The following is a 24,952-nucleotide window of genomic DNA, read 5'->3' as shown; positions in this document are numbered from 1 at the left end:
CAGGACTTTAGTCAGGAGACTCCCTTTTCTTTTTGAATGTTAGTAGTTCATACTTCAAAATGGAACACAATCCACCAGGTCTTTCTCCTTCACAAGCTCTATGAGCAATAAGAACAGAACAGGAGAAGGCTGAAGGTCAAAACATCATCGCTTCCCATGATTTACCTCCATGGGTACATACTGCATAAATGTATCATTTCCAAATTCTGTCTCAATATTGATCTCACAAATTAAGGGTGATTCCCAACCCTTAATCAGAGTTGATTTCAGTAGGTCTACTCTTGAGTATGACTGATAGTTATGTAGGTCATCCACCACTGTAGTCATAGCCTGACTTCTCCTTTCTCAAATCAAAAAGCTTGTTCTTTATCTGTTTTTCCCCCTATAACAAATAATTGTATTTTATTTATTACATAAAATTTATATACCATTTACTGGGGGGAAATGATACATTTGGACTCTCACACCTTGCCCATGTAGAGATGTGAGCTTCATAAATTGTTTGAGTAATTCACTCATTAAAAGATAAACAGGCAAAACTGAAGCATGTGTTGAAAGCCTGATGCTACTTTGCAGCTTCATTTTTCAATAACCGAAGATACAACATTAGCAGACCTGCTGTCATTGAAGCTGCATAAAGTGGAAGATGATGTCCGGAACATTGTTGACAAAGCAGTGAAAGAACTTGGGACTGAAAAGGTTAGTCTGCTTTTCTCCTCCAAATTTCTCCTTGGATTTTGGAATTTTGAATTACCTATTCTTGTTTTCAAAGCAGAACTGATCCACCATTGTTGGCTTTCCTTCTTTCCCTACTTTTTGTACAGAGTAAGGTATAGTCAGAGTTTATTTACTTTTTCAGTACCTTTAAATTTATTTTTGTCTTTCTTTTCCCTCCAAAGAATGTTCATGTATGCAATGATAAAACACTGTAAAACACAGCAGATGACTCTGTGGTTTAAACCACTGAGCCTCTTAAGCTTGCTGATCGTAAGGTTGGCAGTTCGAATCCATGTGACAGGGTGAGCTCACATTGCTCTGTCCCAGCTTCTGCCAACCTAGCAGTTTGAAAGCATACCAGTGTGAGTAGATAAATAGGTACCGCTGCGGTAGGAAGGTAAATGGCGTTTCTATGTGCTCTAGCTTCTGTCCCAGTGTCCCATTGCACCAGAAGCATCATGCTGGCCAAATGACCCAGAAAGCTGTCTGTGGACAAATGCCAGCTCCCTCGGCCTGAAAGCAGAGGTGAGCACCGCACCCCATAGTCTAATTCGACTGGACTTAACTGTTCAGGGGTCCTCTATTACCTGTAAAAAAACAACAACCTTGCTGTGCTTGTATATTTATGATTGCATCATTATTTTTGCATGCTCATTTTTACTGATAAAACATTGCAGAAAAGCAATCTTAATCAGATAACATCAAGTCTTGAACAATATGCAGGAGCACAACTAAATTAAACAGCATTCACAAAGAGTCTAGATGTGATTGGATGGAGATTGCACATTTGCAGTGTTTTATCAGTATGCACAAGTACACACTGAATACCCAAAAGAGTCACAGTGCAGTAATGCCTACAATCATATTGAGCCTGCTCATTTCAATGTTTTTTGGCGTTTTATCAATGCACATTTGCCCTGATAATGTACAAAGCTAGAATTGTGAAAATGAATGAAAGCTTAGCCACACTACATTTTCCAAATCCAGAATTAATTTTAGATAGTATCCTAGTTCAAGTGAATTCAGGAGGAGGGGAATGCAGGCAGGGTGAATCAGAATGTGAAAAACTTCGCCATCCCTACTTTTCTCTTCTGGCTATATTTGACCAAAAATGTGTGGATTTATGTAAGGATTTCAAGTAATATGTCCATGACCTGAGGCGAGGTGCGAAACCTGTGACCTTCCTGATGTTGTTAGACTACAACCTCCATGAGCGACAGCCAACAGGACTACTGCTCGAGGATGATGAGAGTTGTAGTCCATCTGGAGGCCACAGGTTTCCGCACCCCAACCTAAGGAGTACATGAAATCTCACCACAGCCAATAAGAAAATGGTACGACTTTAGATGGATTTGGGCAGCATAGAAGAACTGTGTAATTGATTGGGTAATAACACTTGATTTAAATATATTTCAAACCCATGTTCTAATGTGTTAACCAGATTCTCATAGAAATCAGTCAAATATGGGCCACCATGGAGTTTTCGTATGAAAAGCATTACAGGACCAGTATTCCATTGTTGAAAACTGATGAACAGCTTTTTGAGACTTTAGACAACAACCAAGTAAGATGTTATTTGCTAATGTAAATAGTAAATGTGCTTGTTGCTGAATTACTAATGTGTTTTTATAATTGGACTAAACCTAAGGCACTGTTTCCAGAATCTGTATTTACAGTGAATCTTAGCTGTCCCAGATGTTAAGTCTGTGAAATTATACGTGTCCTTGACTGTATACGGTTTTAACAAAAATTCCTGTCTGTGTAGGAGTTAGCAAAATTACAGGTCCTTGGTCTCTCTCTTTTTTTCCTAGATAGTATGGAATCATTTAATAATATGCTGTCCATTTGCAAGGTTTGAAAATGTCGTTTGCTGTGATTTACTGTAATAATAGCTTGCACAAGATTTTTTTTGTAAAACTTTTGTAGCTATGACTCCTATGCCTGTTAAGTAATTTTATTTATCCTTTAATTTTATTCCCACTCTTCTTTTTTTTTCAAGGTTCAGCTGCAAATAATTCTACAAAGTAAATATGTTGAGTATTTCATTGAACAAGTCTTAGGCTGGCAAAAAAAGCTGAATGTGGCAGATGCCGTCATTTTCATTTGGATGGAAGTTCAACGTACATGGTCTCATCTTGAAAGCATTTTCATTGGCTCAGATGATATCAAAGACCAGCTTCCTGAAGATTCGAAGCGATTTGATGGCATTGATGCAGATTTCAAGGTTAATGAAGAATATCATGATTAAAATCAACCATTCCATTGTCCCTTTTCTTTTTAGCAAAAACATTCTTACAATCTTATATGTCAATGAAATCTCAATATCCAGCTCCCAGGATTGGATGTGTAATATATATTAAATCTTTGTATACCGCTCTTCAAATATGCGGTACTCTTGTGACATTTATTCATTCTTGAATCAGAATTACCCAGTTACTGGTATTGGTGTGTGGAAGGAGGTGGAATGTTTGAAGGCAGCGATCTCTCACACTGTCACTTGACAGTTCTAAATAATATATTACAAGCTAAGATAAAATTATAAATGAATGTTGGCTGGATCCCTCCACTCTCAGCTGGTGCCTCTGCCCAGTTTCCTGCAATCTCCCTGCTCCTTCTCAGTCAGCCATGCCACAGACCAACCCTTCCAGTAGGGTCTTCACCATCCCCCACAGTTTAGGAGAGCCTTTTGGGTACCCTAAACTATAAGAGTTCGAATCCCCGCAACGGGGTGAGCTCCCCTTGCTCAGTCCCTGCTCCTGCCAACCTAGCAGTTCGAAAGCACGTCAAGGTGCAAGTAGATAAATAGGTTCCGCTCCGGCGGGAAGGTCAACGGCGTTTCCGTGTGTTGCTCTGGTTCGCCAGAAGTGGCTTAGTCATGCTGGCCACATGACCCGGAAGCTGTACGCCGGCTCCCTCGGCCAGTAAAGCGAGATGAGCGCCGCAACCCCAGAGTCGGTCACGACTGGACCTAATGGTCAGGAATCCCTTTACCTTTAATCTATAAGAACAAAGAGCTTTCTTGATCATCCCTTTCACCTGCAGATTTAGGGTTGCCATACGTCCTCTTTTTCCAAGACACGACCTCTTTTTCAGGGGTATAATTTCTGTCTGGGAATTTCTTTAAAATTTGCCAAAATGTCCAGGTTTTCTTTTTTGTTTCTCCCTTCCTGCCAGGCTGCCCCCTTCTCCTAGCGGTGCCTCCTCCACTTGAGCCTCCTTTGCCGGTACAGCTCAGCCCTGCCCAGGGTCCATTACACTCACCTTTAGGTCCAGTCATGGACGACTCTGGGGTTGCAGCGCTCATCTTGCTTTATTGGCCGAGGGAGCCGGCATACAGCTTCCGGGTCATGTGGCCAGCATGACTAAGTCACTTCTGGCAAACCAGAGCAGTGCGCGGAAACGCTGTTGACCTTCCTGCCGGAGCGGTACCTATTTATCTACTTGCACTTTGATGTGCTTTCGAACTGCTAGGTTGGCAGGAGCAGGGACCGAACAATGGGAGCTCACCCCGCCACAGGGATTCGAACCACGGACTTTCTGATCAGCAAGTCCTAGGCTCTGTGGTTTAACCCACAGCGCCACCCACGTCCCTTCCTACATATAGTAGGGGTATTTAAAATGAGAATCATCACAGTGATCCATTGTTAAAAATAGAAGTCGGCAAATGTGTCCTCTTTTTCCCCCTTCAAAATATGGCAGACCTAGGATAACTGCTTGTGAAAATGTGAATGAACCATTTTTTGTCTTAACAAAAATTATAAGGAAAAGTTTGTGAGCATTAAATATTGAAATGATTATTTCTGCACTTATACCCAGGAATTAATGAATGACTCAGCAAATACAAAAAATGTATTGGAAGCAACAACCAAGCCCAATTTATATGAAAAGCTTGAGGATTTGCAACACAGGTAAAACTGAGCTAATTGTTTTCTCTAATATATTCCAGTATACAGTAATCAGCAGCAAAGGATTGCTGAATAGATGGTCTGTATAGTTTGCTTTGGGATTCATCCTGTTTTAGATTACTAAAAAAAAATTAAACATGCATTTATAATGTTTAACAATATTAAGCAGTGTGCTACAAACAGTGATGGAATGATAATCTGAAAGAAAAATAATACTGGCTAACTGCTGACCTTTAATTGGGAATAGAAAACTACAATGGTACTCTTTCCCCAGCAAATACTTTTTTGGTTTTAAGGTTTTGAAAATTGAGGTTTGCATTAGATTTGATGGCGCATTAGATTCATGTAAATACAGTATTTATATGCTGGTGTTTGATAAGACCAGTTTTTCAAACTTGTTTAAATGTCTGTGCATTTTAATGACCCTAATTATGTTATTTGGGCATTTGAATTCAGCGTTCCTAATTAGGAACACCACAAAGGCTGAACAAACGCCATTCCATTAATTAACAGTAAGAGCAATTCTAGACTCTAGTTGGATGTGGCAGGTTTGTTCATGTTAACAGATGTATACAGAACTGCCCAATCTACTGAAGTAAATGGAGAAGCCAGCAGGAGCTATGTGTACTCATCAAAGCAAACGATAGGGGAGAAAATTCTGTTCAGCTTGCATTTAAAGGTGAACCTATCTAATTAGCACTTTCTGAAATAATATATGAAGCTAAACAACTTTCTTTCAAAACTTCACACTTTTCTGAATTTTGCAATTTAGTTTTCCAGTCAAGAAATTAGTACGAAAAGCATATATACCAATGTAGTGTGTGTGTGTGTGTGTGTGTGTGTAAGTGCTGTCTGGTCCAAAACACTCCTTTTTCGGTAAGGTGGTAGCCAAGCAGTTACAGGTATTCCTGAAAGATACAAATTACCTGAATCCATTTCAGTCTGTGTTCAGGTGCAGTTTGGGGACTGAATTGGTCTCTGTTGCCCTGATGGATGACCTGTATTGACAGCAGGACAGGGGGAGTGTGACTCTGCTTCTGCTTCTTAATCTCTTTGCAACTTTTGATACCATAGACCATTGTATTGTCGCAGGCCAGTTATTTGGGATTGGTGTTGCGGCATTGTTTTACAGTGCTTTTGCTCCTACCTAGAGGGTTGTGTCCAAAGAGTAGCACTGGGAGACAGTTTCAGCTCCATGGTCTGTGTGCTATGGTGTACTCAAGGTTGTCCCCTTGCCCCCACTATCGTTTAGCATTTGCATGAAGCCAATTTGGGTCCTGGATCCCTTACATTCCTGTTTGATATTTGGAGGAGTCACTGTTAATGGTCCCCCATTATGGAATTTCCTGAAGTCAGATAGGTTCCTTCCCTACTAAACTTCTGGTGTCTGCTGAAGTCTTCTTTATTCAAGCAGGCATTTTAGTGTAGTTTGATTTTACGCTTTTAACGAATCTTTATTTTTCTGTAATGTAAACTGCTTAGAGAATCTTGTTGTTAAGTGGTGTATAAATTGTTTAAATAAATAAAAAGTATGGGCTGTTTTCAGTTGCAGTTGTATTATGCATTTTTTCTCTCGTGGCACAGTTGAACACTGATGAACATTCATATTGCTGTGCTGAAGGCAAGCAATTTAAGGTTGCAATCAGTAGTGGTGCTGGGAGAGGAAGGGCAGTGATGAAAGGCATGGGGCACATGCACCAGCAGAGACTGTTGGGTGCTCCTGCCAGCATATTTAAATCTTGTTGCCCCCCCAGCCCCTCCCAGTCTTCATCCCAGTATACAGAACTGACTCCGCCAGAGGGAGGCAAGGCTCCACCCCCCCCATCTGCCACTGGCTGCAGTGCTGTAGATACTTAACTGAAAAATAAGTCCCATTGAACTCAGTGGAACTTCCGAGTAGATAAGCATAAAAAGGAATGCTGCTGTCCTTGAAAACCAGCTTCTATACATGCATGTTTTGGTGCAAATAGTGCCATAGATAATTGTGAATATCTGAAGTGTTCCCCTTTTCATTTTCAGGCTTTCTCTTTGTGAAAAAGCTCTCGCTGAATACTTGGAAACCAAGCGTTTAGCTTTTCCTCGGTTCTATTTCGTTTCATCTGCTGATCTGCTCGACATTCTCTCAAAAGGAGCACAGCCAAAACAGGTAGAGTTTCTTGTAATCGTGTTTAAAGCATTATCTGCAAAGAAACGCGATAGCAGAAAGTGAAAGAGAAGGTGATTAAAATCTGAGCAAAGCTGGGGCGACTGAGTTCCTTAATTGTATGCTGCTGTTTGAATGCAGGTGACTTGTCATCTTATTAAACTTTTTGACAACACTGCTGATCTCAAATTTCAAGATGACAAAGAGCAGTCCAGCAATATTGCCCTAGGAATGTACAGCAAAGAAAAGGAATATGTCCCATTCACTGCTGAATTCAAGTGTGGTGGCCAGGTATGTTGGCTTTTTTGATGGCAAAACTATACCTATCTGCTAAAATTGGAGGAAATGTGAAAGTAAATTGGGGTGGAAACATTCATACTGCTTTGCGAGAGAAGGGTGATTGGAAGCTACAATATTGTACAGATGTTCCTACTGAATTCAATAGGACTTACTTTTGAGTAGACGTGCATAAGGTGGCGCTATAAGAGTACCTGAAACATATTTTTGATGAGGCATGAATATATATACATAATGAAATTTTGCCTCCATAAATTCTTTTGCTTTTTTTAAAACCAACAACAACGAACCCTCTTATCTACCACCTGGTTTTAAAAAAACATGAAGTTACAAGGGAAAACAATAAGTCTGTTGGGTATTGAAATGTTTAACAATGTAATTATGCATCTCTGCAACAAACTTTTCAAAACAACTCTCCCCCTCCCAAATCATACACACATGTGGGTAGATCACTTCTTCTTTTTTTAAGACAGGTAGGAAGCTTTTAAATAATAATAATAATAAGCCAAGTAATCCGAAGGAGGAATTCAATGTCTTGCTATTGTGATTGTTCTATTTATGCAAGTATGTCTGCTTAATAAACCCAGGACTACCCTGGAGAGGGCCACTGGACTAGTATTTGAGAATGCAGTGGTGGTAACAACACCAGTCTTTTTCACAGTCGGCACTGCAACATAAGAAGCATGATTATGAGCTGTAACGTGTGCAGCTGGCTTCACAGTAAATCTTGGCTTGTCCATCCATTGTCTGCCTTGCTTCAACATCTGCATCTCTCCAGAATACCAAGGAGTTGAACAGGCACCACAGTGCTGGAGAGATCGCCCATAAGCAATTTTTTTTTTGTTGGCCTCTTGCATCTCTTCATAGTGAGACTTAATGTCTCAGCAGAATTATAAGCAATGCCCAACAGAAATATTGCTAAGCTCAGGTGGCTGTGGGGATGGAATGGAAAAACTGCGTGGAAGTCGTTTATTTTGTAATGTTTATCTAGGACATCATATAACATGGGTTGCTTTAAATGCAGGGGCAAACCATGGTTTGCTGCTTTGTGAATGACACCTCACATGCTCTCCCATTACCCTCCACATGGGCATTCTGATTCCTTTCCTTCTGATTTACTGACAAACCTCAACTGGTTGTTACTTCTTGGTTTACATACATTTGGAAGTGGCAGAGAGAATTGGAGCACATGTGGGAAAGAGGGGTGGGGAGACGGAATATATGGACACCAGACATTCCCACAATTCAAACTCTGTTAATTCTGAATTGGCCCAGTAGGTTGACTACAGGCTAATTTGGGTCTCATTGTAATCAGTGGGGCAAATTTGGCACGATTTCCAAAGGAAAAGTCCACCTAAATTATTCTGCACCAAAACCTAATGTCTGCAATGGTTTGTTTTTCCAAAAGGTGGAAACCTGGTTAAAACGCCTTGAAGAAGTCATGTGTGAAACTGTGCGCCATCACATCACAGAAGCTGTAGCTGTCTATGAGGAAAAGCCCAGAGACCAGTGGATCTTTGACTATCCTGCACAAGTAGCACTCACTGGCTCTCAAATCTGGTGGACCACTGATGTGGGAATAGCATTTGACAGGCTGGAAGAAGGGTTTGAAACAGCCTTGAAGGATTATCATAAGAAACAAGTATTAATAGATTCCTTATTTATGTAACAGTCAAGCCATATGTAAAATAGGGCTAGTTTGCAAAGCTTGCAACTTGGGGCGAAGGAAGGCTCTCTGGCCCCTGGTGTGGGGTGGGGTGTCGAGGGGCAGGGCAAACCACCCGGCGCCACTATGTACGGTGCATGCGCAGCGCCGCTACATACCAGCAGTGGGGCGAGCTGTGGGGAGGGCGATTCCCCGTGTGCTGTGGCGTCAGGGGCGGGGCAGGTTTGTCACACACACACCCCAGGGATGGCACCCGGGGTAGACCGCTGCCCCCTTCCTCCGCCACTGCTTGCAACATGAAGTTGGTAAACCCGAACTTTACTGATTTAGGTTGCAGGTGCACATGTAGGATGTTGCTTGTTTGAATGCTTCCACAAAGCACAGCCTTCCTTCATATAAAAATGTGACATGTCATGGAAACGCCAGTTTTTGCTCTTTTCCTTGGCTTGGTAGTGCACAAAGCTTTCTTCATGGAGTAATATTACAAAATTCAGTTCCTCTTCCCATGCAAGCTGGAAGTGGTACAGTCCTGCAAAAACCTTATGACTCAGTTCTTGCCAATTGTGTTAACGGGCGTTAAGACAAATGAAATATGTCTGTAGGAGTGATTTAGCTAGAGCGTTAAACAATGCCCTGTCAAGCTGTATTTATTGGTTACTCACTTTTATCTGTGATAAAAGAAGCATTTCCTTTGCCTGTTCATAGATAAGATTGTTTCTGTGTCTTTGCAGACACACCACAAAAAGTTTTCGGCACCTTACAGACTAACAAATTTTATTATGCTTAATCGCCAATGTGTAGTTTTCACAGGCTTGTATTACAGCAAGAATGAATATAAACGAAGGGAATAAAAGCATTTGTTTGATTGCAGTACCAGTTACTAGCATTGTCTAAGCTAGTGCATGTACTGCATGTACATGTTTTGCATATGGGGGGGCTCATACCTCATTGCTATACAGCAAAATTGCTACAGCAGTTGAATTAACTAATTGCATACAATAAACCAACAAGTGGCGCTTAAGGCTAGTGGAGTTGCATTCAGTAACATTTCTTTCCTTGTGCCTTTTTCAAGATCACTCAGCTAAATGCTCTTATCTCTCTATTGTTGGGAGAGCTGACATCAAGTGACAGACAGAAGATCATGACTATTTGCACAATAGATGTTCATGCAAGAGATGTGGTAGCAAAGCTTGTTTCTCAGAAGGTAAAGTTAAATCTCCATCTTGTCTTCCATACCAGGGTCCAAGGACTGGTTCATACTACTTTATTTTATGTTATTGTTTGTTTGTTTGCTTGCTTGCTTGCTTGCTTCATTTTTCATTTTCTCTGCTGCAGTCCTAAATGTGTCCCAAATATACTTTTTTTGAAGTAGTGGTTCAGCAATAAAACTGCTAGCACATTTGCAAAGCTAAACTGGGTCCAGTTTTGGATGGGGGACTGCATGTTGAGATTTCTGTATTGTGAGGGATTGGACTAGATGACTCTTGGGGTCCCTTCCAGCTCTGCGATTTTATGAAATAAATGAGTAAATGCTTCCCAGAGGATCAGGTTATTAACTGTCATGCATGCAGGGTGATCCGAAATATGTTTACTGACGTTAACCTCACTTAGTCTTCTGTGACTTACTGGGCTGTAACACAAAGCTATAGCTTAATGCTATGTGCATGAGCCTATAATTACTATGAGCAATGCCAAGTCATGAGCCTTGGGCTCATCTGCTCATCACCTCTAGCTGCAATGTAGCTGGAAGAAGGAGGTTGGCAGCATCCACTTATTTTAAACCAGAGTTCCTTGTTACATTTGAATGACAGGAATACTATGGTTTGTTATCAAGGCAAGTTCATGAATCTTGGTTTTATCATAGCCTTTTTTTGAATAAGCCAATATTACTATTTATTCATTGGATAAATTTATCTACCACTCATATTGCATAGTTATCTGGATGGTTTACAAGCCCAATTAAAACTAGAATAGCAAACAAAAAAGAGAAGCAATAAAACAATTATAAATAATACAAACAGAAAAATGATATATATATAAAATCAACATTGGGAGAGCAGCTAAATATTGAGGAAGAAGAATGTAAGTGTGTGGAACATTTTGGGCACTTTTTGGGGTAAAAGGTAAATGTAAAGGTACCCCTGCCTGTGCGGGCCAGTCGTGTCCGACTCTAGGGTTGTGCGCCCATCTCACTTAAGAGGCAGACACTTCTGGGTCACGTGGCCAACGTGACAACCTGCATCTGGCGAGCCAGCACAGCACACGGAAACGCCGTTTACCTTCCCACTAGTAAGCGGTCCCTATTTATCTACTTGCACCCGGAGGTGCTTTCGAACTGCTAGGTTGGCAGGTGCTGGGACCCCAGTTTTGGGGAGTGCACCCCGCCGCGGGGGTTCGAGCCGCCGACCTGATGATTGGCAAGTCCTAGGCGCTGAGGTTTTACCCACAGCGCCACCTGCTTTTGGCAGAAGGAGCAAGTGTGATAGATTCACAAAACAAGCACAAGAGTCCAAAAGAGTCCCAAGACAGGAGCTTTCTGTTCATGCTCAGGGGAACTCATGAGGCAGGACGCTTGAGGAGGAGAAAGGGGAGGGGGACTGGAGGGGAATATATGCTCTGTGCAAATGGCTGTGAACTTGTACTTGTTTTGTGAATCTATCACACTTGCTCCTTCTGCCACCCCGGAAGACAGAATAAAGCTTTTTCTCTGAAACTATTCCTTGAGTGTCTGTTGACTCCCATTTTCCCTGTCCTGGGCTCAAAGCTCTTCTCACCCGAGGCTAAAAAGGCTACACTCTGAAGCCGTGAGGGCCTTGGAGCAGGCAGCTGAGAACAATGTGGGAACAGGAACCAGTAAAATTGGAGTTTTGAGCTCCTGCTTTGTCACAGAACCTTGGCACCAGTTTGTTGGTTCAGAACAGCTGGGTGTCTTTGAAGCTATTTGATGAGGAAAGAAACTGCTTTCAGACGTTTTGCTCATGGGTTGTGATCCATACATGAGTAGGGAATGAGACTGTGCCAGCTAGCACCACCCTAGTAACCCTATGTTGAACATGGATGTCTGAAGTGGGGAAGCCTAAGTGCATAGGTTGGAACCATGTATATATGTGTGCATAGAGCTCTTATGTGCTTGACATGTGGATGTCAGGGGATGGGCCATGAGCAAAACTTTTAAAAGGTCTGTTCAGACAAACCACTGATGCTTCTGTTTTTTGGTAAGTCTATGGGTCAGCCCTTGCATAGCTTGTGGGCTCCCCCTGGTTAGATGGTTTCAGCTTCCCTCCTCTGGAGACTGAGAGAAAGGGGACAGGGGAACCATAAGTAGACTTTGCTATCTGCGATTGAGAAAAAAATATATTTGTGTGCCAAAGGCAGGCACCAGCCCTACATCACCTGCCTGTGACACAAAGGGCTCTGTTTCCACTGATATTTTAGATACATTACTGTACAGTATGAGATTAAAAGGGCAGGTGAGAAACAAATGAGACATCAAATATATCATTGTTTCATGGAGCCCAGGGGATATTATTAAGGAAATATGAAATACAAAATTGAGTCATATCAAATCCCCAGAGTTGGTTTCTTGTAAAAGGTGAAAGAGATCTTGGCAGAAGAAGTTGCAATGTCTACTGCAACAAAAGCCTCCATTAAACAGATCTTACATTATGCTTGCCTCTGTATGGTGTGGAAATGCCCAAGAGTGCATATAATCCCTTATAATTGCCAGTATGAGGGATGTTGCTTGGGAAAGATTGGGGATGAGGCGTGAAAATGAGTGATGACAGTTTTGACATTTTGGCATGTCTGCTTTCTTTCATCTCTTAACACCCTCGGCATAGTAGTTGTGCAATGGAGATGTGGTTATTTGCTTTTGTTTTCTTAGGTCACCAGTTCCCAAGCTTTTGCTTGGCTGTCACAGCTGCGCCATAGATGGGATTGGGCCCAAAAACACTGCTTTGCCAACATATGTGATGCTCAGTTCCAGTACTACTATGAGTATTTGGGAAATACCCCTCGGCTGGTTATTACACCTTTAACTGACAGGTAAAAACTGCTTTGGCTAATAGTGGGCTATCTCGACTTGATCCGTCTTGTAGAATGCGAAGGCTAAACATGAAATGAGCTGTCATTCTCCCCTGTGAGAAATCCTTAACATTTCAAATGAGACATTTTGACAAAAACAGTCACATTGTAAAGTAAAATAATTGCGTTGGGAATAAAAGGTATCCCCTATATAATCTGAACAGTTATGTGTTGTGTTGCATGACAAGGAAGGAAAGGGATAGCCTTACACCTAAGAATGGTTGGACAAGATCTCCTAGAGTTTTCTTTTTACCCCCAGTGGGATTTTTCCCATATTGGCATGAAATCACAGCTTTCTTGTATTATAGCTCCGTAGTCACGAGGTTGCCAGCCTTTCTGAGTGCATGGGCATGTTTGGAATTTTGAGAGAGTGCCATGGGCACCGGCCCCTCTGGTTGCTTCTCATACGTACCCTCCCCACACCCGACAGAAAGAGGCAGAGGACACGCAGGCAAGGGCGTGTGTTCTTGCGCACCCACATTCTTTAGAGTCTAGGTAAAAGTTGCATCCCGTGGAATGAAAAAGGATTTTATTGAATTTGCATGACTTTAAGGCTTAAATTGGGAGTAGACTGCACAAATAAAAATCAAATACCTGGTGTTTGCCAGCAACATAGTGCTCTGATTCTGAGCTGGAGTGGGAAGTAGCCGAGGATGAGGAACTAGCTGTTGTCGCTGGCCTTGTCATCTCAGCATCTGTAGAGGGGTGGCTGTTCCATGCAACTGGAACTTCTGCATGATTGGGGGTCCTGATTACATGGCACACCTAAATGTGAGCAGCTGTTCATGTGTGATTGCTCCTTTGCAGATGTGGGGGTCTGCTTCCTATCTGCTCTTTGAACCCCTTCATACAAATGATGTGCAAAGGAAGATTACCCAATATATAGATGTGTAATGGAGGGTTTTGAAATATATTGGCATTGTCTTTGGCCCGCTTTCAACACTAATTAAACACATTTTTATTTTCCCAGGCTTTTAGTAGGGACTGATGGGATATATTTTGCCAGATTCTGTGTACCCACTGTGGTACTATTGCCGAATAAGTATTTGCTGTATCTTGATGCAATTTTTTTGCAGGCTACTTTCTGTTGTGTTTTACTGTAGATTGCTTTAATTTCGTTTTAGCTTTTAACATTGTTACCTGCTCTAGGATCATGAAAATAATGGGCAAAATGTAACGAATAAAATGAAATGTTTTATCATCTGGCATCTGCTTATTTGTAAGCCACTTTTCCACAAGAAGTAGCTCACAACATAGCAAATGAACAGTAAGCATAACCATTCAGAACATATTAGAAGCAGTCATACATAATCATAATATCAGGAAGCTCAAAAAATCAATCCATACAACATTGTGTAAAACAATAAAAGAAAGCTAACCTAATATAAAAGCTTAAATTAAGCAACATTGTATAAAGCAGTATGAAGAAGGAAACATAATTAAATAATTGAAGCTAAACAGATGAGGGGAGGGGAAATTCTTGGTTTGTTTTTGTTCTTATTTTTATTATATATTTTGTGTTTTTTACATTGTATTTTTATTTTGTAAACTGCCCTGAAATCTACAAATGAAGGCTGGTATAAAAATTTAATAATAATAATAATAATACAAAAATAAAAATTGTGTTATTGTTAAACAACAGACCTCTTAAACAAGAGGCAGCCCCTCTAGGTACTTGATGATAGAATAGGAGCATATAAATATTCAACAACAACAACAACAGTTTATAATAATGATACCCTTACTGTAAGTTTATGAACTATAATGTCCCTGCATTTTTGTGGATTTGGAATGTCAGCCACTAAAGTAATAGGCTGTTGGCGTGTTAATAGTAACTGTGCTTTTGCTTGTTCAAGGTGTTACATCACTCTTACGCAGTCCCTTAATCTAACAATGAGTGGAGCACCTGCAGGTCCAGCTGGGACAGGCAAAACAGAGACAACTAAGGATTTGGGCCATGCGCTTGGCATGATGGTCTATGTCTTCAACTGTTCTGAACAGATGGATTACAAGGTGCTGAGCCCTTATTGAGGGGGAAGCTGTATGAGGGAAGACTATCATAATAACTGTGTTGTTATACGCACAGACACGTTTGCATCCCTTTTTGTGGCCACTGTTGATGGAAAGCTGGGACACCAAATATCAAAATGTGCAGATTTTTTTCCCATGTCCTGAGCACACTCAGACCTATGAGAAATGTTTGGAAGTTTATTTCTTTGTTGGCAAAGCCCTTGGTTACATCAGCTCCTAAGGTACAAGGGTTATACAGACCGCCCCTGCTAACTAGCTGGATAGGCAATCTACCTCTACAGTCCTGGGCTCTGACCCGGATAGTTGGAGCAACAGCATTATCACGCCCCTTTCAGCTTATTTAAACTCGCTTATCTGACGCAGTATGGACAAGTGCCCTATGATTCCTTCTGAATTTTAAGCCCCTCCTTGTGCATGGAGACAGAAGGATATGGGAGATTCCAAAGGCATGGCTCTCTCTGGGACTGACACTGTCTCTTCCACCTCTGAGATGCCCTGCAATTCTCTTTCCGCCTCCTTTCCCCCGTCTCTGGCTACCTGGTCTCTTCCCCTTGACCCTTCCACCATCCCCTTGACTCTTCCACCATCCCCTTGACTCTTCCACCTGCCTCATTGGTGGCACAGAACCCGACAAACCTCTGACCTTTGATCCTCTGGATCAACCTCCTGCCCTCTGCCTGCACATCACCCCTCTCCTCAAACTTCTTCCTTCCCCTGACGTCCCATTGCAGCATTGTCCCCAACTGCAGCTTATCTCCATAGGAATGAAACCCACAAATTGGGGGGAAGGGGGAGAATAGGTGCATCAAGACTGCCTTTTATGCTCCTCTCTTTTACATGGATATTGCTGTGATTCCTTTTAACAAGTCAATAAAAAAGGGGTGAATTCCAGACATTTGTATTCAGGAAAATCAAGGCACACCATTGGAATGTGTGTCCCCTGAATTACATCCCAGATTGCAAACAGGCACGTCCAACTCCCAAGACACTGCAATCTACTCCCAGTATAACAAAACTGGCAGTGACCTACCCATTGTCATTCAAGGGAGGAGGAGCATGTGTGGGGTGGGTGGGCAGAAGAGGAAGATTGCCCATAGTTGTTGAACTTTTGGAGGGAGGGGAGTCCTGAGTTGTTGAGCTATTTTTGTGGGGGGATTACATAAACAATGCCGCTAACAAACGCACACACCGCTAAAGCAGACACCAAACGGATGCCCACAAGATGCAATGGAGGGACAGAGGAAGGGGGAGAGGGGGAAATCGACCACGATCACCAGGGGATCTACCTGTAGATCGCAGTCAACTGGTTGGACATGTGTGCTGTAGAACAAAGCCAGTTCCTATATGTACAGATCAATGCCATCTTCTGCATAATGCTGTGATTTCTTGAATGCACTAGACAGAATAACCAGGCAACTAGTATAGATAAATCAGATGGAAGTGCAGTAATACAGGGTTTTGTGATTAATTAGTTGTATATCACTCACTTACATGGGCAGCTTATAAATGCAACAAATGATTGACTGTTGCTTTACATATAAGGAAAAAAAACTTTGCATTTTCAGAAAGAAAACTACAAAATCTGAATTTTATACATTTATTTATTATAGTCCATTGGAAACATCTATAAAGGTTTGGCCCAGACAGGTGCTTGGGGCTGCTTTGATGAATTCAACCGAATTTCAGTAGAAGTTCTTTCCGTTGTGGCTGTGCAAGTAAAGACTATCCATGATGCCATAAGAAATAAGAAAAAGCAGTGAGTATATTAATAGATACATTCTTCACAATTGTTTAATGTATTCAATGTAATTTGAAGATGATGCAGCATATGAAGAAACCACCCACTGGTGCGAACTTTCACATCCTCTTTGAAAAGGCATTTGCATTTGTGTCTGTCAGTCTATCTTTCTATCTATCTAGAATGAGGATAATTTGCTGCTGTTTTATTGGGGGTGGGGGTTATTCTGTGTATCAATTGTGACAGCCTGCTAAGCCTAAATCTTCTGATTTATTTGTTATATTTGGTAATAAATAAATACTTCCACATTTAAAATGTTTTATTTAATTTTTCATCTGTTGCTCCAGTCCAAATGGATTCAGAGGAGTTGAACTTTCACCTGAAAGGTTTAGGCTGAAGTCTCGCATGTGCCATATACAGATTATGTGGCCTTGGACAAGGCACTATTTCTTGGCCTTGGTTTCCTCTGTGTAAAACAGAAATATTTCATACCTCTGTAACAACAATTATAAAGCATTTTTTCACAGTTGAAATGCAATTAAAGTCATGGAGCAACAAGTGCAATGATTGCACATCATGTGATATTAGTTGGAAATCGGATCCAAAAATCTGAATGGCATATTATGCGGTGTATTACCCCCTTGTTAGTTATGAATTTCATTTTTATGAATTTTGGGTTGTTTATTAATTGAATCTGTTTTGCTTAGCTATTCACTGGAAAATATATAGACCTATTTAGCATTTTTAACCGTTAACACTTCATGTTGGGATAGATCCAGAGTGAGCTAGTCACACAAGCTAGGCTGCAGATCTACTCATGATCTGTGCTGATGGAAGGGGTTATGATTCAGCAGACATCCTTGTCCGTTAACCTATGCCAACCTCCACTGCAGAGACCTCTTCTGTAGAAAACACCATTGGCAAATAACTCAAATCAGGGAGCCTGGGTGTGTGGGGGAGAAGTGGAGCAGGGTCAGTTATGGATCTGCCAGATCCTATACTGGTCTTAGCTTCTGGAGAGGAGTCTGATATGAACCTTTCTGCTACGCCAGCATGGAGCTGGCACCAGAAAAGAATGGGGGTATGGATTTACTTCCCTACCATCTGCCCTGGCAGGTCTATGTGACGTCTCTGTCGCTCTGTTCCACCTGTCTGCTCCCCAGCAAGGCATAGGTTTGCTCTGCTTGTTACAACTAACTTAAATTTCATGGATTTCACTGGGGTGAACATGTGACCTAAAGGTCTGGACTCAACCCATTGTTTAGTTATTGTTTGATACTGTTGTATGGAATGCTGAAAAGAAGTGAAATCATTCTGAAAGGTTTAGGCCTGCCCTGCCCAGTATGAAACAGCAGTCCTCCCATAACATAGCATTAGCACATTTTATTTTCATTTGAAATGTTTTGAAAGTCACCTCAGTTTCAAAATAAGTTCTGCTATGCAATACCAGAGTGGGGTAAGTGAGCAGCGAAGCACAAGGCCCAAATCATCTTGGGTATTCAGAACTAGCTGTGTGAATTTGGGTCCTGGCCACAGTGTGTGTGTGTGTGTGTGTGTGTGTGTGTGTGTTTGTGTGTTTGAGAGGGAAATGGAGTCAAAGAGAATTGCTTCAATCCCAACCAATTTCAGCCACTTCTTTCCTTATATCGTGCAATTGATGCAGATTTTTATTCCTTGGAGAAAACATTGCGCTGAAAGCATCGGTTGGAATATTTATTACTATGAACCCAGGTTATGCAGGCCGAACAGAATTACCTGAAAATCTCAAAGCTCTTTTCAGGCAAGTATGAAGCCAATTCACATTCTGAGTACTTATGCCACCTAATGTCAGTTGTTTGATTTGCACTTGACGTGTTGCACAATGATGGTGTGAAAGACTTTTCCGAAGTTGCAGTATTGATAGCTTAACCAAGGGAGACAAATTCTTTCCCTATCTTTGCTAAGTGTGCAGTAGAAGAAGTTGTTCTGTGAAAAATCGAGTTGCAATACAAAAATAAATGAGTTAGGATGAAAACCTAAAACTGACTGAATTCTCTTAAAGCACTGAACAGTATCTCCCTATTACTAAGAAAAAAAAGGCCCACAACTCATTTATTATGATGCTAGACAAAGAGCTAGTCACAAGTTCCTTGCCTTCCTGGGCAGCAGGAGAACTTAGCACGTTCCTTCCTGAATGTCTCTTTCATCCCAAACAAGAAAAAAAACTCACTCCATAAGTTCCCAGCTTTCCGTTCCGTGGACAGACATTTGGTTTCTTGTTTCAGATCTTTAAAATATGGCATATGAGATCCACATTTCAGACAGTCCTGTACATTGTAACTGCCTTAATATGTCTCTTCCATGCCTGATACTGACTTATTTTCAATGACCTTTCACTGGATCGAGGTGGGGAACCACTTTTAGCTTGAGGGACACATTTCCTTGTAGGCAGGAAGCCCTCCAGGGGCTTGCCTGCCATTGGTGGGCTGGGCTAGAAGCAAAAGTAGTCAAAGCAACAGATGTGACCAACTGTATGAAGGAAATCACATTCCAGCCATGCAAAATTCGGAGGTTTCTATAAACACACTACAAGCAAGAGGTATTGTCCCAGTTCAAAGACACATTTCAGCCAAGCAAAAATACTCTAGGGCATGGCTTGGGAAGAGCCCCAAGGTCCAGGTAGGCTTGGCGGGTCACATTTGGCCGAGATCCGAGGTGTCCCTCCGCCACTGGATAACCTACTGTTCCAAAACCATCTACCGTATTTTTCGCTCTATAGGACGCACTTTTTCCCCTTCAAAAATGAAGGGGAAATGTGTGTGCGTCCTATGGAGCGAAGACGCCGTAGCCCCGCGACCCTCTCCCGGCTGGAGAGGTGACACGCAGCTATGGCAGGAGCCTCTATAGCAGCGCGTCACCTCCCCAGCCGGGAGAGCGCGCACGGGGCTAAAGCAGCCTCCCGCGACCCTCTCCCAGCTGGAGAGGTGACACGCAGCTATGGCAGGATCCTCTATAGCCGCGCGTCACCTCCCCAGCCAGGAGAGCGCGCCCGCTGCTCTCTGACCTGCTTTTTGGGGCTGGTGGTGGGCTTCCCCTGCCTCAAAGAGCAGGTCGAAAGGAACCTGAAGCCTGGAGAGCGAGAGGGGTCAGTGCACACCGACCCCTCTCGCTCTCCAGGCTTCTAAGGTAGCCGCCTGAACGACACCTTGTTTTAGAGCAGGAAAACAAGAGGGGGAAAGTTCTCCCCCTCTCTGTGCAGCGCCTCCTGCCGCTTCACTGAAGGGGCGCTGGGCAGAGAGGGGGAGATTTTTTTCCCCTTGTTCTCCCCCCTCTAAAACAAAGTGCGTCCTATTGTCCGGTGCGTCCAATGGTGCGAAAAATACGGTATGTTATGTGCTTAATGCAGTATTTTAATTAGCTATTTGGTCTCACATCACGAAACTAATAAACTATTATTTTACACACACTCTAATTGGAACTATTGGGAACAGTATCATTTTGCCAGAATTCCATTCTGGAAGAAATCAAGTTGAAACTGGTGGTTTGTCTAGTCTTGCTTTTTACCAACATAAAGGGCCATCTTGCAGATTCCCTGTAACAGCATCTTAGATTTTTGTGATTTGTCTATAGGGGACTTGCAAAGCCTACACCGTCAGCTGATTCCTTTGAAATAGCACTGGTAGGAAATGCTAATAATTGCCAATGAGTAATTAGCCAATTTTTTTGCTTTGAAAGTGCTTGTTAGCAATGAGTGACACACATAATTGTGACTCTCTTGAGCTCTGCTAAAATGTTTGTAGACATCACTGTCTTGAATTTAGGTGAGATGGGCATTTGTTATTCTCACAATGTTTAAATACTAATCCCTGTCTTTGGTTCTTACACTTTTTTTAGACCCTGTGCAATGGTTGTCCCTGACATTGAACTAATTTGTGAAATTATGCTGGTTGCTGAGGGGTTTGTTGATGCACGCTTGTTAGCCAGGAAGTTTATTACCTTGTATACTCTCTGTAGAGAACTTCTCTCTAAACAGGTAAGAGAGCTCTTTTGGACCTTGAGATTTCTCCCATGCTAATCAAATGGTATTGTGCTACAGTATAAACTTGCAAAATAAAATGTAGGATGCTTTTAGGATGCTTTTGAAAGCAAAAAAAATTACTCTAGCTATTCACAGTATCTGAGAAAGCACACATTATCTGCAATATATCACATCTACATGCATTGGGGGCCCCATAAAATTATTTATGTTCTCCCAGTAAAGCCCTGTAGCCTACAACAGATGAAGCAGAACAGATGGAATTAAATGAAAAGGGAATTGCTTACCTTTTCATATGTACAACTTTGTCATGTCTGTTGAATATTGATTTAGTTTGGCTTTATTCATTTATTTCAGCATTATTGGAAACAATTGAAATGGTTTCTGTGTTGGTGTTTTGTTTTAGACAATGTAATGTTTGCTTGGTTCTGATTACTGTAATCAATCTTCTAGTCTGTAAAGCATTCTAATGTTCCAAAGGAAAGACTTGCCTATGTAATCCTATTAAATACTTTTTTACATTCTAATCTCTTAAAATGTTTATTTGGAAGTAATCTTCATTGATTTCAGTGAAACTTGATTCCAAGTATATTACAAGTAATCTCTTTTTCATTTGCTGGATTGCTACAAAAATATGAGTCTCTTTGAGATTGGCATATGTTGAGAGTCAGGTTATGTATGGCCTCTGCCCATTGCTTACCACAGTGAATTCTCAAAGCATTGAGGACAATGGGCTATCAGAGGCCCATGAGCCCAAGGGGTCTGCTCCAAGAACACATTGTTGCTGGTGTGATTTGAGATTAGTAGCCATGAGTTCTCAGGGAACCTGAAAGCACAACATTAGGGGCAAAAGGTGAGGTTGGTAACACTAGAATATTCTGGGAAGAATATTCACTGGGAAGAGTGAAAAGCAGGATACAGACACAGGTGAAAGAAAAAACAAGATGGGCTCTGAAAGCAAGGAGCAACTCAAAAGGGAAGGAGCTAATAAAAAGGTTCAGGCAAAGAAACAGCAATTATTTGAGGAGCCCTAATCCTAACCTGTAACAATCTTACTAATGAATTAATATTATGGTCACAGACCAATAAAATTGATACAAACAGGATGAAATACATAATACAGTCATACCTTGGATCCTGAACATCTTGCGAGTCAAACGCTTTGGCTCCCAAACGCCGCAAACCCAGAAGTGACGGTTCCAGTTTGCGAACTATTTTCGGAAGCCAAACTTCCGACGGGGCTTCCATGGCTTCTGATTGGCTGCAGGAGCTTCCTTGGTTTCAGAACATTTTGGAAGTCGAACGGACTTCTGGAACGGATTCCGTTTGACTTCTGAGGTACGACTGTAATAATACATACAGATTTACCCTACCAAGACAACAGTTCCCTAATCAAGCACGGCTGTGCCCAACAGAGCAGTCCTAGAGTGGGAGTGGTGGGGAACAGAATCCATGGCAGAGCAAGAATAGGATCCACTTTAGATGGACTGTGGTGGCATTCTGTGACACCCCCCAGCCATCTTCCCAGGGATCATAGGATTGCTTCCAAAGAGTAATGCTCCAGGGAGGGTCTCCTCACAAACTGGAGGCACAGTGCGACTTTGTTAAGGCTCTTCAGGTCTCTCCCCCCACTTCTGGGTTTCTGATGCTGCACGCATGCACAGTTGCACATGACATGAATGCACGTAAATGGGTGGGATGCCTGTATATGGATTTGGAGACTTTGACTGAATATTCTCATTTTTAGAATTTTTTTCTCACCCCACCATTGGCAACACTCATAATATCATCAAAAAGAAAAGCATAGCAGAGCAACTTTGGTTCCCAGATTTTGATAATTTATTTATTTAGCCATGTTTCACAGGTGAGCATTTAACCTTTCCCCCTTAATATCTTCACCACAGGATCATTATGACTGGGGCCTTCGTGCTGTTAAGTCTGTTTTGGTAGTTGCCGGCTCACTGAAGCGAGGAGACAAGGCTAGACCTGAAGATCAGGTATGCATAGTAGCACAGATTGGTGCTTCATAAACATAATGTTGGAATAGCTTTTCCCACAGTTTGATTTTAATTATAAAATTACCTCTTTAGAGCAGGAGTAAGAAACATTTTCTGCTAAAGGCCACATTTCCTTAGGGGTAATTTGTCATGCCAGCCATGGGCAGAAATGGGACCCAAAGTGGGTTGCGATATTGCATAGCACGCTTCCTCTGTCTGTCTGTCTCTGCTATCCCATCTCCCTCAATCTCTGTGATTCCTCCGTCTATTTTGTCTCTTTCCTTTCACCACCCACATTAACATAGTTTCCTTTCTCCTTCCATTGCTCCTCTCGTTCCCATTCCCACCCTCCTCCCACCTTCATTTCCACCCCCTCTGGATTGCCTCCATCCTGGAGCACACACAAAACTGAAAATGAAAAGTGATGCGCAGAGGGGTGGTGTGCAGAGCAAGACTGGCCCAGTAATGGTCCAGAGGGCTTTAGGCTGTGGGCTGAGGGTTCCTCACCGCTGCTTTTAATGGATGTCCATATTTGTTCTTTACTCAGAGGAACGAATGCTTCTTCAACTCTGTTACTACAAAAACGTATTTTCTGTTGATTGAAAGCTCTTGCAGGTGTGATAACGTGTGGTTGACTGTCCTTTTCCAGGTACTTATGCGAGCCTTAAGGGACTTCAACTTGCCCAAGATAGTGACAGATGATATCCCCATTTTCATGGGCTTAATCAGTGACCTGTTTCCGGCTCTGGATGTTCCAAGGAAAAGGGACTTGCAATTTGAACAGATGGTTAAACAGTCTACCCTGGAGCTTCGCTTGCAGCCTGAGGAGAGCTTTATTCTCAAAGTAAAATAATCCATTGCCTCTAATTACACCCCTTAAGAATTTCAATCAAAAAATAATTGCAGACAGGTTGTGTTGAATGTGAAGGTTATTCTTGTGTACAATGATAGCATTCCTATTGTGTCCTGGAAGTGGTGGTATTTCAGTAATACTCCTGTACACGTGCAGGCCATTGTTGTAAGTAAAGATTTGGGTTTCTGAAATACCGTATTTTTTGCCCTATAGGGCACACCGGCCCATAGGGCGCACCTAGTTTTTTTTTGGGGGGGGAAATAAAGAAAAAAAATTTATCCCCCCCCCAGGTGCGGGGCTGGGGCGGGGGAAGCCCGAGCTTTCCCTGACCCCAACCCCCAGAACAGGCTGCTATCCACAAGCCTAGGGAGCCCGGCGGGAACTCCCGCGGGCTCCCAAGGCTTGCGGATAGCTTCCTGAGGCCCGGAGAGCGAGAGGGGTTGGTGCGCACCAACCCCTCTCGCTCTCCAGGCTTCAGCGAAAGCCTGCATTCGCCCCATAGAACGCACACACATTTCCCCTTCATTTTTGGAGGGGAAAAAGTGCGTCTTATAGGGCGAAAAATACAGTAATATGTAGGAGCTACTGGTCCTGTCTAGTCATGAAAATGCTTCCTTTCCTCACTGCCAAATGTCCTTAACTTGCTCAGATTTTTGTCAGTGACCAGTGGTTATTAATAGTAGGTTTTCATTCTTCACATAGTACTGAATTTGAGGTGCTGGGGTTGTCATTTGTTTTGCTGTGTCCCTTTATTCAGTCAAAATAGAAGAGAAAGATTAATCTTTGTAGTGTAGGAGAGTTCTGTGTGGAACTTATTTTTCCTTAGCTGCATTCAAATTGTGCCTCCCAAGAATTTTAAACACAGCAGCCACACTTGCTTGCCTGTAGAGAAGATGGGTGACTGTTAGGATGAGGCTCACTATGAATCACAGAAGCAGAAGAAGCCATCGCAGCCCATCTCATGTGGATCCAACTCTCGTGTTTGCAGACAGGCCATTGGAAACAGCAGTCATAATATGATTTAGAAGTCAAACTTGGAGATCTAAGGCCACTGTTGTGTCTCATTTGTGGACAGTAGCCCTGAATGAGGGAATTCAGACTAAGATTGAAGCTATCCACAGTGGGATGTTTGGTGAGGAGAAGCAGAGACCTCATGCTCCATTGAAAGAGTCTGCTTGGATCACCCCAACCCACAGTTTTGCATGTGCGGGTGGCGCTGTGGGTTAAACCACAGAGTCTAGGACTTGCTGATCAGAAGGTCGGCGGTTCGAATCCCCGTGACAGGGTGAGCTCCCGTTGCTCGGTCCCTGCTTCTGCCAACCTAGCAGTTCGAAAGCACGTCAAAGTGCAAGTAGATAAATAGGTACCGCTTCAGCGGGAAGGTAAACAGCGTTTCAGTGCACTGCTCTGGTTATCCAGAAGCGGCTTAGTCATGCTGGCCACATGACCTGGAAGCTGTACACTGGCTCCCTCGGCCAATAAAGCAAGATGAGCGCCGCAACCCCAG

General features: G+C 42.4%; 1 protein-coding gene across 4 annotated transcripts in view; it reads left to right on the top strand.

The window, feature by feature from the left end:
* DNAH11 (dynein axonemal heavy chain 11) overlaps positions 1-24,952 on the top strand; it is a 147,605-nt gene that overhangs the window by 36,983 nt on the left and 85,670 nt on the right. For all 4 annotated transcript variants that reach the window (XM_082193867.1, XM_082193866.1, XM_082193868.1 and 1 more), the window contains 15 exons: positions 577-699; positions 2,159-2,281; positions 2,717-2,941; positions 4,534-4,625; positions 6,642-6,768; positions 6,907-7,056; positions 8,471-8,704; positions 9,801-9,932; positions 12,612-12,772; positions 14,668-14,824; positions 16,453-16,598; positions 18,244-18,360; positions 20,454-20,592; positions 22,500-22,592; positions 23,242-23,436. In XM_082193867.1, coding sequence (XP_082049993.1) covers positions 577-699; positions 2,159-2,281; positions 2,717-2,941; positions 4,534-4,625; positions 6,642-6,768; positions 6,907-7,056; positions 8,471-8,704; positions 9,801-9,932; positions 12,612-12,772; positions 14,668-14,824; positions 16,453-16,598; positions 18,244-18,360; positions 20,454-20,592; positions 22,500-22,592; positions 23,242-23,436 — 2,214 coding nt within the window. The remainder of the gene's footprint in view (positions 1-576; positions 700-2,158; positions 2,282-2,716; positions 2,942-4,533; positions 4,626-6,641; positions 6,769-6,906; positions 7,057-8,470; positions 8,705-9,800; positions 9,933-12,611; positions 12,773-14,667; positions 14,825-16,452; positions 16,599-18,243; positions 18,361-20,453; positions 20,593-22,499; positions 22,593-23,241; positions 23,437-24,952) is intronic.

Source organism: Podarcis vaucheri (assembly GCF_965113315.1).
Source record: "Podarcis vaucheri genome assembly, chromosome: 12".
Classification (NCBI taxonomy): Eukaryota; Metazoa; Chordata; class Lepidosauria; order Squamata; family Lacertidae; genus Podarcis; species Podarcis vaucheri.
This window is presented reverse-complemented; position numbering and strand designations above follow the sequence as displayed.